The sequence below is a fragment of the Antedon bifida genome, chromosome 5, assembly GCF_963402885.1.
Source record: "Antedon bifida chromosome 5, ecAntBifi1.1, whole genome shotgun sequence".
Taxonomy (NCBI): domain Eukaryota; kingdom Metazoa; phylum Echinodermata; class Crinoidea; order Comatulida; family Antedonidae; genus Antedon; species Antedon bifida.
The window spans coordinates 20,144,094-20,159,324 of NC_136230.1; the positions used below are offsets into that span (position 1 = coordinate 20,144,094).

At 33.1% G+C, this 15,231-nt stretch overlaps 1 protein-coding gene across 3 annotated transcripts in view; it reads left to right on the forward strand.

Annotated features, from left to right (window-relative positions):
* The window catches only part of LOC144843748 (gephyrin-like), a 150,506-nt gene that overhangs the window by 103,964 nt on the left and 31,311 nt on the right, over positions 1-15,231 (forward strand). For all 3 annotated transcript variants that reach the window (XM_078700676.1, XM_078700677.1, XM_078700678.1), the window contains 2 exons: positions 9,028-9,203; positions 13,239-13,297. In XM_078700676.1, the coding sequence (XP_078556802.1) occupies positions 9,028-9,203; positions 13,239-13,297 (235 nt within the window). The remainder of the gene's footprint in view (positions 1-9,027; positions 9,204-13,238; positions 13,298-15,231) is intronic.

Sequence of the window (15,231 nt, forward strand, 5' to 3'; positions counted from 1 at the left end):
AACCGCCTAAAACGTCAACGGGACATTTATGAATTTGAAATGGATGTATGAAATTAATAAACAACAAAATTTTAATTAAATACTTGATTATGTATTATTAAGACATAAAGTAACTATATCTGTTGAAAAAACAGTAATAAGATGCATAGTTTATGAAATAAATAGGATTAAAAATGTCCCGTCCGTAATGCCAAATATGACTTTTTCATATTTAATATTCAATAACTTAAAAAATCAATATCAGAAAAATAAAAAAAATGTTATTTAATAAACTTCAACATGTCTACTTTAAGAAATGGCCAAGAGTTACATCAAAATCAGTAAATGAAATTTTTACAATTCTTATGATTTTATCCAGAGTATAACATGGTGAAGAATGTAGAAAGCAAAGATGGGGGTTGTGCATCTCCTTCTTTTAGATCATCCAAAGTAGGTCTTTCAGGCAAATCCTTCTTTGGAACATTGAGTACATTCTTTCTGAGTAGGAGTGCTGCTCTGGTTACAATACGTTCATCATCAGAGGCATAGTCATAAGCAATGCATACTGCATCGTCGACTATTTCAAAATTGTACATGATCAATCCTAATTTTTTGGAATTTAAGCTTGACCCCAAAGGTTTTTGACAAATTTCGCATTAGGCTTTGTGCACTACTGAGAGGTGTTTCTGAGGAAATTCCATACAAGTCCAAATACCTAGTATATACAGATGTAAGAAGTTTGATTGACTGTTCAACATATGCGTGAATGTCAAGAATTACGGATGAATTGGTCTTGTTAGAAATCTCAATTCTTTCCTTGGCACGATCTTTTACTTTTGCAGCAGACATCATCAACAACAACATAATCTTGTATCTGCATCATAAATGTTTTAATTTCAACAAGTTTGATTTCAACAAGTATTATTTAGTATATCAACTTTAAACCACTCTAAAGGATTTCTCTGTGGTACAGTAAGTCATTGGAACATAGGATTTTTACTGATTTTGGGCACAGTTTTCCAGAATTATACACTTTATTCTGAACTTTTCCTAGGCCAACCAAGCAGCTTTTCACAATAGCCATCGTGGAAACAAAGCCATTCTTGTTTGTTATCAAGAACTGTTTATGTCAGAGAGCTCTGGTCTAAAAAGCTAAGCCCTTTGTTTTAAGTGTGACAACCTTAAACAGGAAACTGCAGTGGGCTTTTTTTCACTTTCATCTAGCAATATCAGATTGGACAGAAACAAGTTCTTTGTATCATCAATGGATATGGATATTACATTATTAGCACTGGACATTTTTAATTCCAACATTGATGACATCTCCAGTTTCTATGGATTTACTGACAGTGAAATTATGTCATCCACCTATTTCTTAGAGCAAGATGTTTCTCCATGGTATACTGACAGTACTGAGCAACATACCCAGACAGAAAATGAAACCAAATCGTCAGCGGAACTTCTAAATGAACTTGTTGAATTAAGGAATAATTTTGCCCAATTATCAGCAGCCTTCAAAGAAGTCAGTGAACATAATGTAGTCTTATTAAATCAACTGATTGATAGAAAACAGGAATGCATCCGAAGTGAAGAGAATGATGCACAGCAAATCAACCAAGACAAAATTGACCATAAGCAAAAAGATGAAGAACAGAAATCAAACAAAGAAATAATTGAACAATCGATCCACATTCCAATGATAGCTACACAGAACCAATTTGATCCACTTCTTTGGATGAAACAAAATGGAACAGCTGATTGTAGTAATAAGTCAGAAGAAACAAATGGAACAACAACAGTCTATGATGAATCTGACTATGCTTCTCATCCATTTGACAGGACACCTACAAAGACAGAACAGCATTCTCATAAGCAATCATCTAAACCAGATCACAGAAGACTTCAGAAAGGTAAAATTTTAACTATTGGAGACTCTATCCCTAAGCATTTAGATGGGAAGCGGATGTCTCGTTGCATGGAGGTTGTAAATGCCTGTATTCCTGGCAGCAATGTCGAAACATGGCTCAAATTGGTACCCGACATGATTTCAGAAATTCAACCAACCTGTGTAATTTTACATATTAGTATCAACAACAGGAATTCCTGCTCTGCGTATGATTGTGTGCATCTAATTGATAATCTTTGTTCACTCATCTACACACTGAACAATTCAATAACCATAGCTATCTCATCACTCACTCATGTTCAACCTAAGACCATCAGGAACTCCAATGAAAACCAGCAATGGATACATGAAGTAAACTGCATGTTGCAGTATCTATGCCAACAGTATCACATAAGCTTTATTGATAACAGTAATATCATCGAGAAACATCTAGCTAGAGATGGACTTCATTTGAATGGACACGGAATTAAGCGTCTAGCAATGAACTACATAAATTTTTTAAGAGAGTGTTTATACAAGATAACTTAAGGACAGACAAGATAAAAATTGGAAAATGTGGACACTGTTTTAAACATATAAGAAGTAACGAACAATATGTAACATGTGACTCTTGTACTTTAGAATTTCATCATAATTGTGTCAACTACAATGGTGATAAACATAACCCCACATGGTGGTGTGACAAATGCTTTTTTAAAAATGCTACTACTAATTTACCATTTTTTAATGAATCAATTAAATTTGACTTTTTCTTTTTCTTAAGTAAAGGTTTAAAGATCACCCATCTTAACGTTCAAAGTCTACGTAATAAAGTAGACCAAATTTCTGTTCTATTACATGAACATAACATTGATATTCTCTGTCTTACAGAGACCTGGTTAAATAAGGATATTTCAAATAATGAACTTTATATTAATGGGTTTACTATTTGTAGAGATGACAGAAAGCATAAGGAGGGTGGTGGTATCCTTTGTTATGTTAATGATAAGATAGCACATAAACAAATTTCTTTGTTTGAATCCAACAATGTGGAAAGCCTTTGGATTGAATTTCACTTACCTCATAATAAACCATTGATTATTGACTGTTTATAGGCCCCCCAGTGCTAAGGCTGAGTACCTTGAAAACCTTGATAATTTATTACAATCTTATTCATCCTCATATAATGATATGATAATTATGGGTGATTTAAACCTTGATATCAAGAAAAAATGTAACCAGTCAAAAATTAACAAATTTTCTAACCATAGTGGTCTATCACAACTAATAGATCAACCAACACGAATCACTGACTCAACTCAAACAATTTTGGATTTAATTTTTGTATCAAATCCAAATAAGTATACAAATTATGGTACTAGGAGTATTGGAATAAGTGACCATTCACTAATTTATATTGTTCGGAAAAACCAAAAAATGAAATCTGAACCAAAAACTATAAATATTAGATCTTTTAGGAAATTCAATGAACATAAATTTACTGAAACAATAAGAAATTTAAATTGGAACTTAGTGTTTCAATCAACTAATACGGATGAAGCTTTAAAAATTTGGACAAACCTCTTTAAAGAAGCGTGTGATATCCATGCTCCATTCAAAATTAAGCGTATTAAGAACTCTATGCCTGAATGGATCACTCCAGAATATCTTAGATTAAGTAAAGACCGAGACTACTTCTTTTCTAAAGCTCATAAAATGACCCTGCTGATTGGGCAAAAGCTAAACAATTGAGAAATAAAGCTAACAACATGAATCGTCACCTTAAAAAGAAATGTTGTTATACTGCAATTAATGAAAATGTTAAAAACCCCAAAATGATTTGGAAAACTATTAAAAGTATTATACATGATGATAAAAAACAATCAATTAACTCTCTTATAACTGAGAATGAAGTTGTCTCTGATGACATTAAAATAGCTAACAAATTTAACTGTTATTTTTCTTCTATTGGATAGTCTTTAGCATGTAAAATTGTCAGTGATTCTAACAATACTAATGACACTTCTTTTAACAGTAAATTTTCTTTTGATTTGATTGCACCAGAAGTAGTTTTTGATCATATAAACGCTTTTCAAAACAACAAAGCTTCTGGTATTGATAATCTTGATTTAAAGTTACTTGCTTCTCCTATTATCTGCCACTCACTTACTCACATTATAAATTTATCATTAACCACAGCGACATTTCCATCAGCCTGGAAAGTTGCTAAAGTTACCCCAATTTTTAAAGATGGGGACAGATCTAATACAGAAAACTATAGACCAATTTCTGTCCTACCTATATTATCAAAAATCATTGAACGATTTGTTTACGATCAACTTTATGAATATCTAACATATAACAATATTATAACTCAATGCCAATCAGGATTTAGAAATTTTCACTCTACTAATACTGCACTTATTGATGTTTCTGAATATGTGCTTAATAATCTTAACAATGGCAAAGTCACTGCTGCCAGTTTTCTTGATTTAAAAAAGGCTTTCGACACAGTTGACCATAAACTTCTATTAATTAAACTTGAACAATATGGAATCAGAGGTACTACACTGAACTGGTTCTCAACATACCTTTCTGGAAGGTCACAGATTGTTAAAATTAACTCAAAATTATCTGAACCTAAAGATGTTACTATTGGTGTGCCTCAAGGATCCATCCTTGGGCCACTTCTATTTATTATTTATGTAAATTCCTTACCAGAAATTATAACTACTAATTCAAAATGTGCAATGTTTGGCTGATGACACTAATGTCCTTTGTTCTACCTCTGATCCTATCGAATTACAATCTATTATTGATAAAAATGTTGCTAATATATCAAAATGGTTTAAAACAAACAAACTAACAATTAACGTTAAGAAAACCAAATTCATGCTATTTAGTTCCAAACATAATTTTCCAAACTTTTGTAATATTTCTTGTTTAATTAATGATAACATTGTAGATAGGGTTGATAGTTTTAAGTATTTTTGCTCAAAGATTTCCCAACGTATTGGTGTTATACGTAGATTAAGAAGTTTCATTCCAAATTTTCTCTTAAGCTCCTAGCAAATGCCTTAGTTTTACCATTTTTTGATTATTGTAGTCCCGTTTGGTCCAACTGTTCATCAGCGCACCTTAACTCACTCCAAATATTGTTAAATAGACTTGCCAGAATTATCCTATATGCTGATATTAGAACACCTGTTGATGATCTCATACATCACTCAATTGGAAACATATAAATCAACGATGGGACCATAATATTCTTATAATGACCTTTAAATGTTTAACAGGTACTGTTCCCGATTACCTAATTGATTTTTATGATTTTATTGATAATTATCACAATTTAAATACAAGAAGCAAATCGAAAAACACTTTAGTCTTACCAAAATGGCATAATGATTCTGGTAAAAGAACATTTCAATACCGCTCAGTCAAACTCTGGAATAATCTTTCACCAGATATTCGCAGCTCTATAAATTCATTAACTTTGCAATCGTTTAAAAATTTGATCTAACTGTATTTTTCTCTTGCTTCTTGTGATATTGTAGTCTTTAAAAACGTTTTCATAATTTTCCATTTTTATTGTTTATATTTGTAATTTGTAAGTGTTAACTGGACTTCAAGGAAGAACAATGTACAAATATTGAATGAATAGCCAGAATAAAGAAAGATTTCTATCTATCTATCTATCTATCAGGTACGCACTTTTGCACGAATGATGATATTTTACTTCTTTTGCAACAAAATCAATGCCACTGATTTTTTTCAAAATATTTGTATCATTTAACATCAAAGCTGCTTCCTGAATGCTTTGGCTAGCTTCGATTGTTACGCAAGCACCAGCAACCTCATGTGAACCTTTTCAAACAGTTTTGTGAAAATATTCCCGATGTGGATGGTTCTTTTATTTATTTATTTTTTTTTTTTTTGGTTCATCAAAACCAACAGCAACGAAAGTTGCCACTTAAAGGTATGAAACAGAAAACAGATACAACTAGAGGGTACTCCGAGAGTACAAACCTCTGCCTACTGTAAAATTCTCCTACATAAAATGTCGCCGGAAAATAAATATATATTTTTTTTTTTCTTTTATTGGGTCTAAGTGTAAATAGGCTAACTGCACACTACAAAGTTGTGGATGAGAGTTTGGTTATGCATCCAGCCTCTCACAGTTGAGATTGCTGGTTCAAGTCCTGCTGAGGTTTTCTTTATTTTTTTTTTTATTACTTTTTTTTTTAAATTTATTTTTTTTTGTGGACCTTGATCTTTGACCCTGACCCTTCAAAATTTATTCAATTATATGATGAGTCATTGATCATTGTGGCTAAGTTTGGTGAGAATCGGATAAAAACTGTGGTCTCTAGGCAGTAAAATAGTTTTTTGTTAGTTGTGACCTATTACCATTTCCCCTCAAAATCGAACTTGTCCGAGCTTTTGGGGCAAACTTAAATAAATAAAGAAAATAGTAAAAATTAGTCTATTGAGCACGATTATTTAAAAAAAGAATACAATGAGTCTTGAATGAAGAATAACTATTGAGAAAAATATCAACATTTACATTAGACTCACTTAAATAGTTATACAAAGAAGGCAAACGTGTCTGAAACCCCCTTTTCGAGACATTTACTCTATTAAACGGAACATAAAAAGTGGACTTGACTCTAGTTTTACGAGAAGGAGCATGTAAACTAAAAAGAGACTAACAGTCACAACTAAACAGACAATTGACACTCTTATAAAAAAACATTAAATCAGACACACTTCTTCTAAACTTAAGAGGTTCAAGACAATTGACAACATCAAAACGTTTACAAAGAAACCTAACAAACTTATTTTGAACACGTTTGGAGCCTTGTGGCATGAATATCAGAAATTGAATTAAAAATAACAGAGAATAATTCTAAATTAGGTCTAACAAGCGTTTCAAACAAATTAACAAGGGGTTAAGGGTAGCTAATTCCCCTACAGTGCCTCCAAATGAAGCCAGATCCTTATGGTATTGGACTTTGTCCAAGTTCTGATTATTAATTTGATAAATAGGTTTTGATTTAAGTCATTTACTTACATTTGGAGGCATTGAGTTTCATACCCCAAGAATTAGACCACTGCACTAGACCATCCAAATCCTCCTGAAGTAATACTGCATCGTCGTTAGAAGAAATAATACGATATAATTTGATATCATCCGCAAATAAAAGAAACTTGGAAAATTTAGGAATTGTGGTAAAAAATGTTAAATAATAAAGGACCCAACACTGAGCCCTGTTTAACACCTGAAAGAAAGGGTTTCCAATTTGACAATTGACCCTCAAAAGAACTCTCTGCTGCCTTCCACTCACATAAGATGATAGTAGCTGGTGTAGTTTTCCAATGATACAAAATCTGTTCAACTTGTAGAGAAGGAACTCATGTGACACCCTGTCAAAAGCATGTGAGAAATCTGTATAAACAACATTGCTGTTTGTTGTCTATAGAAATATACGCTGTGCTTAATAAAGTAGCCAGATTAGTTTGGCATGATCTCCCCAGAGTAAAGCCGTGTTGAGATTCACTCAAAAAGGGAGAAACATGCTGAGATATATGATTATAAATCATTCTCTCAAATACTTTGGAAATAGTACAAAGGAGTGATACTCATGGTGTGTAGTTCTTTACATTATTCCGAGCACCTCCTTTGAATATTGGGCAAATGTTGGCCATTTTCCATATATCTGGAAAAGTTTCCTCCACAACTGAACGATCAAAAATCATCTTACATGGAAGTGAAAGCGAGGATGCCCCGGTGACAAGAAGAGTGTTACTTACACCATCTGGGCCAGAGGCCTTGCGAGGGTCAATTGTCTTAAGCTCCCTTTCAATCTCCGCCCGCGTAAAAGATATAAATGATAATTGATCTGCAGTATACTCGTACTTTAATCTAGACTTTTTTTTAAAATTACTTCTTGCCATCCTAAAATGTTCTATATCAAGCTTATTCCCCCTTTTCTTTTTTATTCTGAAATAACTCTCTTTTGTTTTGAGCATAGTGTAAAGTTCATGATCATACCATGGGGGAAATTTTCGCTTGGGGCGACTCACTGGAACAAGGACTTTAATGGCACCTTCAACTAACGAATAAAACATCTGTGGCATCATTCACATCTAAAATTAACATCAAAATTAAGAATGTCCCAAGGAACATAGGAAAGAGTTGTATTGAAATCATTCACATTTAGTTTTTTAAAATTGTACATTATTCTCGAACTATTGCAACTATTTCTATGATTCTGATTGTTTAAAATGGGGAAATCGATACTTAAAGAACTATGATCAGAATCAAATATATTAAGGCCCGTTGTTACATTATTGCACAAATTATTGTTTGATAAAACAAGATCAAGAACATGATCAGAACAAGTAGGAAAAAATTGCATTGAAACAGACGACAAGAATTCAAAACAGTGTCAATAAAAAGTTGACTTTTGGAATTGTTAGATGCATGACATTGTAAAACATCCTTATTCCATATAATTTAAGTTAAAGTCTCCAAGGAGAATAACGTCATGTGTACGAGAGTCAAACTTGTATTGCATGTTTTCAATGGCTTTAGAGATGTTAACAATCGAGTTCAAACCTTCAGATGGTGGTCTATAGTAAACACCAATTATCACATTTTTACCAGGAAGCTTCACCTTTACCCATAGAAGTTCCTGCTGGTCATCTTCAAGCTCAAACACTCGCATGGATTGATACACATTCCTAACCAGAAGCAAAACACCTCCACCACGCTTTCCACTTGCACGATCCCTTCTAAAAAGCGTGAAGTCTGCAAGTGTAACCTCAGCATCCAGCACATTATCGTTGAGCCATGTCTCAGATGACGTCAACATATCTTAGTAAAATATGGCTATACAATTCAGTGTGGAAGGTTTTCAGACTTCTTAAATTCTGATAGTAGATGGATAATGATTTGGTGCGATTACTAAGAGTTGAATCATTACGGGTACCAGTACTATATGGCTATGTTGATCAGGTGGTCCCGGATTAATTTCTATGTCACCATTCCACAAGTGATTTCACATTGAATGCCTCATTACTGTAATATTGCACTTCAGAGATATTTCACATTTTCATCTATAAGCTACATAATATAATTTTTACATTTATTTTCAAAGCATCTGATGGTTGTGGAATTCGTTGTGTACTGAATGATAGCATTGCAGGTTCTGTTCCAATTAATAGAGTTACCTCAGGGTTTTGTGTTAGAATAACAACTGGGGCACCAGTACCCGATGGCGCAGATGCAGTTGTACAAGTTGAAAATACAGAGTTAGTCAAAGAAGATAATGATGTAAGTATTAATACTCTGATGTTAAAATCTGAAACCAAAACATTATGTGACATGGCATGTCAAGCGTTTGCTGGTTGCGGATCTACAAGCTATCTCCCCAACCATTTTTATAAATATAACACAATCATGATTTCAAATTAGCCATTCCCGTTTGTTCCATTAATCCTGCGAAATTTAGAATTGCATTTGCAGATGTCTATTTAGAATAAGCTGTCTCTTAGATTAAGAATAAGCTGTCTCTTAGATTAAGAATGAATAGATCAAGGAATGTTTTCTAATAAACTTTATAGAACTGTTGTTCATCGCACTTTTGCATATTTTAACTTTTTCCATTGATATTGTGTTTTCACTCTACTGCTTTAGCCAGCTACATCCCAAGAGGACTACTCATTCAGAAGCTGAATGCAAGCAGCAGTTATCGTTCTAGAGGCCGACGTTTTTTGTTTTTTTGTAAACTAGGACAGGTCATGCTAAAATTACAAATCCCAAAGCATTTCTGGTATTTACAATGAGTCCCATTTGACTGTCAATCTAGACTGATATTATAATACTGTAATTCCCTGTCAGATAATCATTGAATTATTATCAAAACAGTCCATTAAAGTTTTTGTTTGTGATAGGATACTTCACACTTGATGTATCAAGGCTTGATGAAGTGACCCCCAGACTTGGCCTTAGCAATAAAATAAAATAAACTAAAGTGACAGAAATTGAGTCTGTTTCATATCAAAGTATGAATTCTCGTTGTATTTTACTTATTCACTTCTGTAACAAAAAAAAAAAATATTTATTCACGTATAAAAAGAGAAAAGAAACGTTTGATTATAACCCAAAAACCATTTTCTGACAGACAATTTAAGTATTTTTTGCTTTAAATTACATTATTTTCAGGTAAATAATTGTTTGGTTAACGTGAATAACTATTATGTGACAATAAAATGACGCATTCAAAAACAAATTTGAAATAAAAAATATTTTTCATAGGGACAATATATCAACTGTTACGTCAATAAACGAGCAGCGTTTTTTGTAAGAAATATTTCTTGTTAAATATGTTTACATACATATTTTAGATTTTATTTTGTAATAGTTAATTAAGATATTATATTTTCGTATTAACAATTTTTTTTTAATTATCCACTGTTTCTTCATTTCTTTGCATAAAAAAAAAAAACAAAAAATGTTCATTAACATATAAATCCAAAAGCAAATTAATGAAAAAAATGACAATGCTGTGGGTATCGGTAGCTGGATCTCAATGGAGGTGACAACAAAAAAGAGAAAAGCTAAATCAAAATATATATATATATATATATCATGATATCATCATCAAACCCGCTGATAAAGGTTTTGCCACTGTTGCTATGGACATCAAATTTTATGAAATGGAGTCCTTAAGACAGCTAAACAATCCTCTTCATTATCGTAAACTTGCAATGGATCCCACCCCGGAAATTGCGGATAAGGTGGCAAAATCTGTTTCTGTGATGGTAAAAAAAACACTCCATCGATAAGATTGGACCTCATTTGGCACAGGTTAATCCAGTTCCAGGCAGATTTTATTTCCTACCTAAAATCCACAAAGCAGGCAATCCTGGTAGACCCATTATTTCGGGCAATGGCACTGCTACAGAGAAAATTTCTGAATATGTGGATGATTTACTTTACTAATTCTGTTCTGGCTACATTAGATGTTTCATCAGACGCTTTTATTTTAAATTAAACAAATTCCAGGCAAAATGCCTACTAAAGCTCATTTACGAGAACTGGTCATTGTTGATTTTAACCAACAACAATTTTATTTTTTCAAATTCATGGCACAGCGATGGGCACAAAAAGGGCGCCATCTTTTGCAAATTTATTTATGGGACAATTTGAGGCCAATTTTCTGTCCCTCCAACCTAATAAACCACTTGTTTGGTTTAGATACATTGACGACATCTTCATGATCGGGACCCATGGTGAAGATAATTGGATTCTTTTCTTCTCAATATTAATTCAGCCCTCCCAACTATCAAATTTACAGCTACCAAATCCACTAGTAGCATTGATTTTTTGGACACTATAGTGACCATAGAAAATGGTACACTCAAAACCGACCTATTCCGTAAACCCACGGATAAAAATATGTATCTGCTCCCAAGCAGTTGTCATCCCCGACACTGTACTAAAAACATACCGTCAAACATTACGTATCAGACTTATCTGTTCTTCAGATTTAGATTTTCAGAATCGTACCGAAGAACTAACTGGACATCTCTGGAATAGAAATTACAAGAAGGAATACATCGAAACTGCTATAAAGAAAGCAAAAGATATTCCTTGATGTCAAACACTGACGTACAAACCACGTCAGTCAAATTCGACCAGAGTGCCATTGGTCACAAGCTATCACCCTAGGTTGCCTCCATTACGGGCTATTATTGAGAAACATATGCCCATTCTACAGTCCACAGAACGTCTCAGGACTGTTTTTCCGGAACCACCCATTATTGCATTTCATAGACCTCCCAACCTTCGTGATATATTAGTCAGATCCAAATTTAAGAGTGAAATTAACTCTCATGACAGCCAAAATTTGGGCAGTCACCTTTGCGGCAAATCTTGCAAAACTTCATTGGTTGATTCTACTGAAAAATTTAAGAGTTACCAAACTGGCCGCATTTTTCGGATAAGACAATCAATTAATTGTGTAACCAAAAACGTCGTTTATCTCATATACTGTAATATTTGTGGTAAACAGTACGTCGGGGAAACAAAAAACATTCTCCGTATGAGAATGACACAACACAGATCAGCTATCAAAACATTAAAGCTTGATCAACCTGTAGCTGAACATTTTAATTCAACTGGTCAGAGAAACACGCCTGTAAAATCATTAATTTAAGGATTCTACTTCATTAAAGTACTTATGAGGTATACTTCTAAGGTGTGGTATTCACACGATAAAGTTAGTTATCAAATTTGGAGTCAAAATACAAGCAAAGGAAACTAGCGCCAGGTTTATCAGTACGTACATGGACAACAATAAATAAAAATTGTTCGTAATATACCCATCCTACTAAAACAGGAATGTGTATCATTATTAATATTACACCAATTATTATTATATCAAAATTGATTAAATTATTTTCTATATAGGCCTCTAGGTTAGGGCTAAGATTATTAGGTAAAGTTTAATTTTAGGCCTAGTATTACAATTGTTGGACGTAAGTCTTTTTCACATGCGCTCCAGAATTCTCTCGCAATTTTTTTCTTTGCAACATGTTATTTGATCGGCATATCAGTTACCTTTTATTCACCGCCAGTTATTGAACTTGTCGTGGCCATTGCTGTTCACCTTATTTGCGAGAGAGGTACACGTGTTGATTTCCTAGAGAATGGAATGTCAAAAATGTCTTTGGCACGCCGCTCAGAGAGAAGTCTGTGCGTTGCTGCTGAAATCACGTGCTATAGGAGAGGTGAATCGCCACAAGGCCGAAAACTCTCAGGGCAGAATCATTCCGCTACCGCTATAACAATTATTGTTTATCGAAAGTTGAAGACTGTCATGTTTTTTTTTTTAAATATGGCGCATACGGATGCACAACTTTTGAACAGTTTGGGCACTTTTGTAAAAGTAAAATTTGACACGATATGACTTGAATGAAAAAAACAATCGTTACATCAAATGGAATACACAAATCTATTTAGATACGCTAGGCCTATTATAAAAATATAAAGAATTGATTATTAGGCCTATAATATAGCATAATAGCACGTTAAGATATGCCTAGCACCTTTTTGAAATTGTAAACTATATGCCTGCATGCCTCGCACTTTTGGAAATGATAAAATGATGCCTCGCACAAATATTTGGCGTGCCTTGCATACCTCATTTGCCTCGCGTTCCTCGCTGCCTCGCACTTTGTCAACACTCATCTCCTTGTATTGTTAATATTCATAGCAAATATTGTGAAAATTATAAAATGTGTATTTATGGTTTCTTCAATAAATTAAGCTAGTTGTTTAACTCTTCTTTTTTTTCAAACATAGGGTAAGATTGAAGTAGAGATTAACATTTTAACCACACCCAAGGAGGGTCAAGATATACGGTAATATTTTCCATTTATAAAAAGGATTTACTTTTTATTCAAAAGATATATTATTATTTAATTATACTATACATAAATGTAAAATTATATGCAATTGAAATCTCATTTCTATGTTTAAATCTATTGATAATATAGTCTAGTCTAGTAGACTAAATTATTAGTATGCTATGTATGCTGTAAGTAAAATGCAATTTCTTAGAAATTTAAAAAAAATACACACAGAACATTTGATAAAAAAAAGAAAGAAAAGGAAGTCCACTGTTATTTACGAATTCTAAATATGCAAATTATAATTAAATATTAGTATTTAAATTAATGATTACCATACAGTACAAATGGTGGTGTAATTAGAAAGAAGTAAATATGACTGCAACTTCATCCTACTTGTTTGTACCTCCTTGTACACCCCTTGAAAAGAAACAATAAAACGAACAAATAAAAATAACAAAAAAAATAATGGAACAGAATGTTAGCATCATGTACTTCACAATATTTCATATAACCCTAAATGATAAATTAATTAGAAGACTCTCTTAGAGTGCATGAGGTATAAACATGAGCAAGAATACGGTATTGTACTTACCGCCCGTTTGAGATTCATTTGAAATGGTGCACGGCAGCATGTGTTGCCGCTACACTGTACCGCAGCTGCGCTGACCACATATGCTGTCTCGATATTGCTAATGACCAGAGTGACCTAATTGTGACTTAGGAAAATGGCTGCAAATTACCAAACGCATCATTCAGCAAATAGATTGGTCTAAAAAACATATTTTTCGTACAAATTTTGTTGTTATAATATATAATAGCTTAATGGATAAAGGGAATTAAAAGCAGGGAAGAGTTAACTTTTTCCTGATAAAAGGTTCCGCCAGCTCTAATGGCGCTAGTATCGGACTTGTGGTTTAGGAGATAGAGGAACAAATTTTGCCTTGGTGCTATGCTATTATAATATAGATATATATATTCTAACCAATTTATTGAAGCCCAATTTGGTCTTTTATTACATTTTTATGGTTTTAGGTATCAATTCAGTCAAAAACATCTTTTGCGATTAAGGGTCAAATGTCAGTATTGACCAATCATATAATTTGCCTATAAAACCAAATAAAAACATTTAATATAAAAAATGTTTTTAAACAATTCAACAACAACAACAACTTGGATATAGATGAATATTTTGGTGATACCAAACGCTGTGACTCCGATTTCCGAAATCCCCTGGACATTGCCATCTTGATATAATTGATTTCTTTGTCTGATGGGTCAGTAACAATAGTGTCTCACGATAAAAAAATGTTCTTATGACACTAAGCTTTGTTCCAAAGGATGATGGTCAAGAAAAAAATAAGTAGGTCAAGTGTTATAACGTAAAGCTAGTTACTTATTTGCCGTAGAGGACGTAGATGCAAAAAAGGTCGTGGAACTAGGGTGGCAAATGGTAGATTAGGTCAAGGGTCATTGATCCATACCAAAATACTTTGGAAATATTAAGTAGGCCAAGTGTTATAACGGTCATAAAAGCTAGTTACTACTTATTCGTCGTAGAGGGCGTAGATATAAAAAGTTCGCGGAACTAGGGTGGCAAATAGTAGAGTAGTTCAAAGGTCACACGATCCATACCAAACATTTTTTAAATATTTAGTAGGTCTAGTAGTTTGTAAAGCTAGTTACTTATTCGCCGTAGAAGGGTAAATGCATAAAATGTTATTAAACTTTGACAGGAAGAAGTAGAGGAGGCCAAGGCTAACATGTTTATGGAATAGCAACTCAATTAGACAGTTAATCTATATATAAATTTACGTAAGGGCAAAATTCAGTAAATCACGCGTTATTTCTAGAATGTTTACTCGATGGTATATAAAGTTGTTTCATACTTTCGGTACTGATTTTAACCACCTGATGTAACCCTGTTTACTAATTAAATTGAGTTC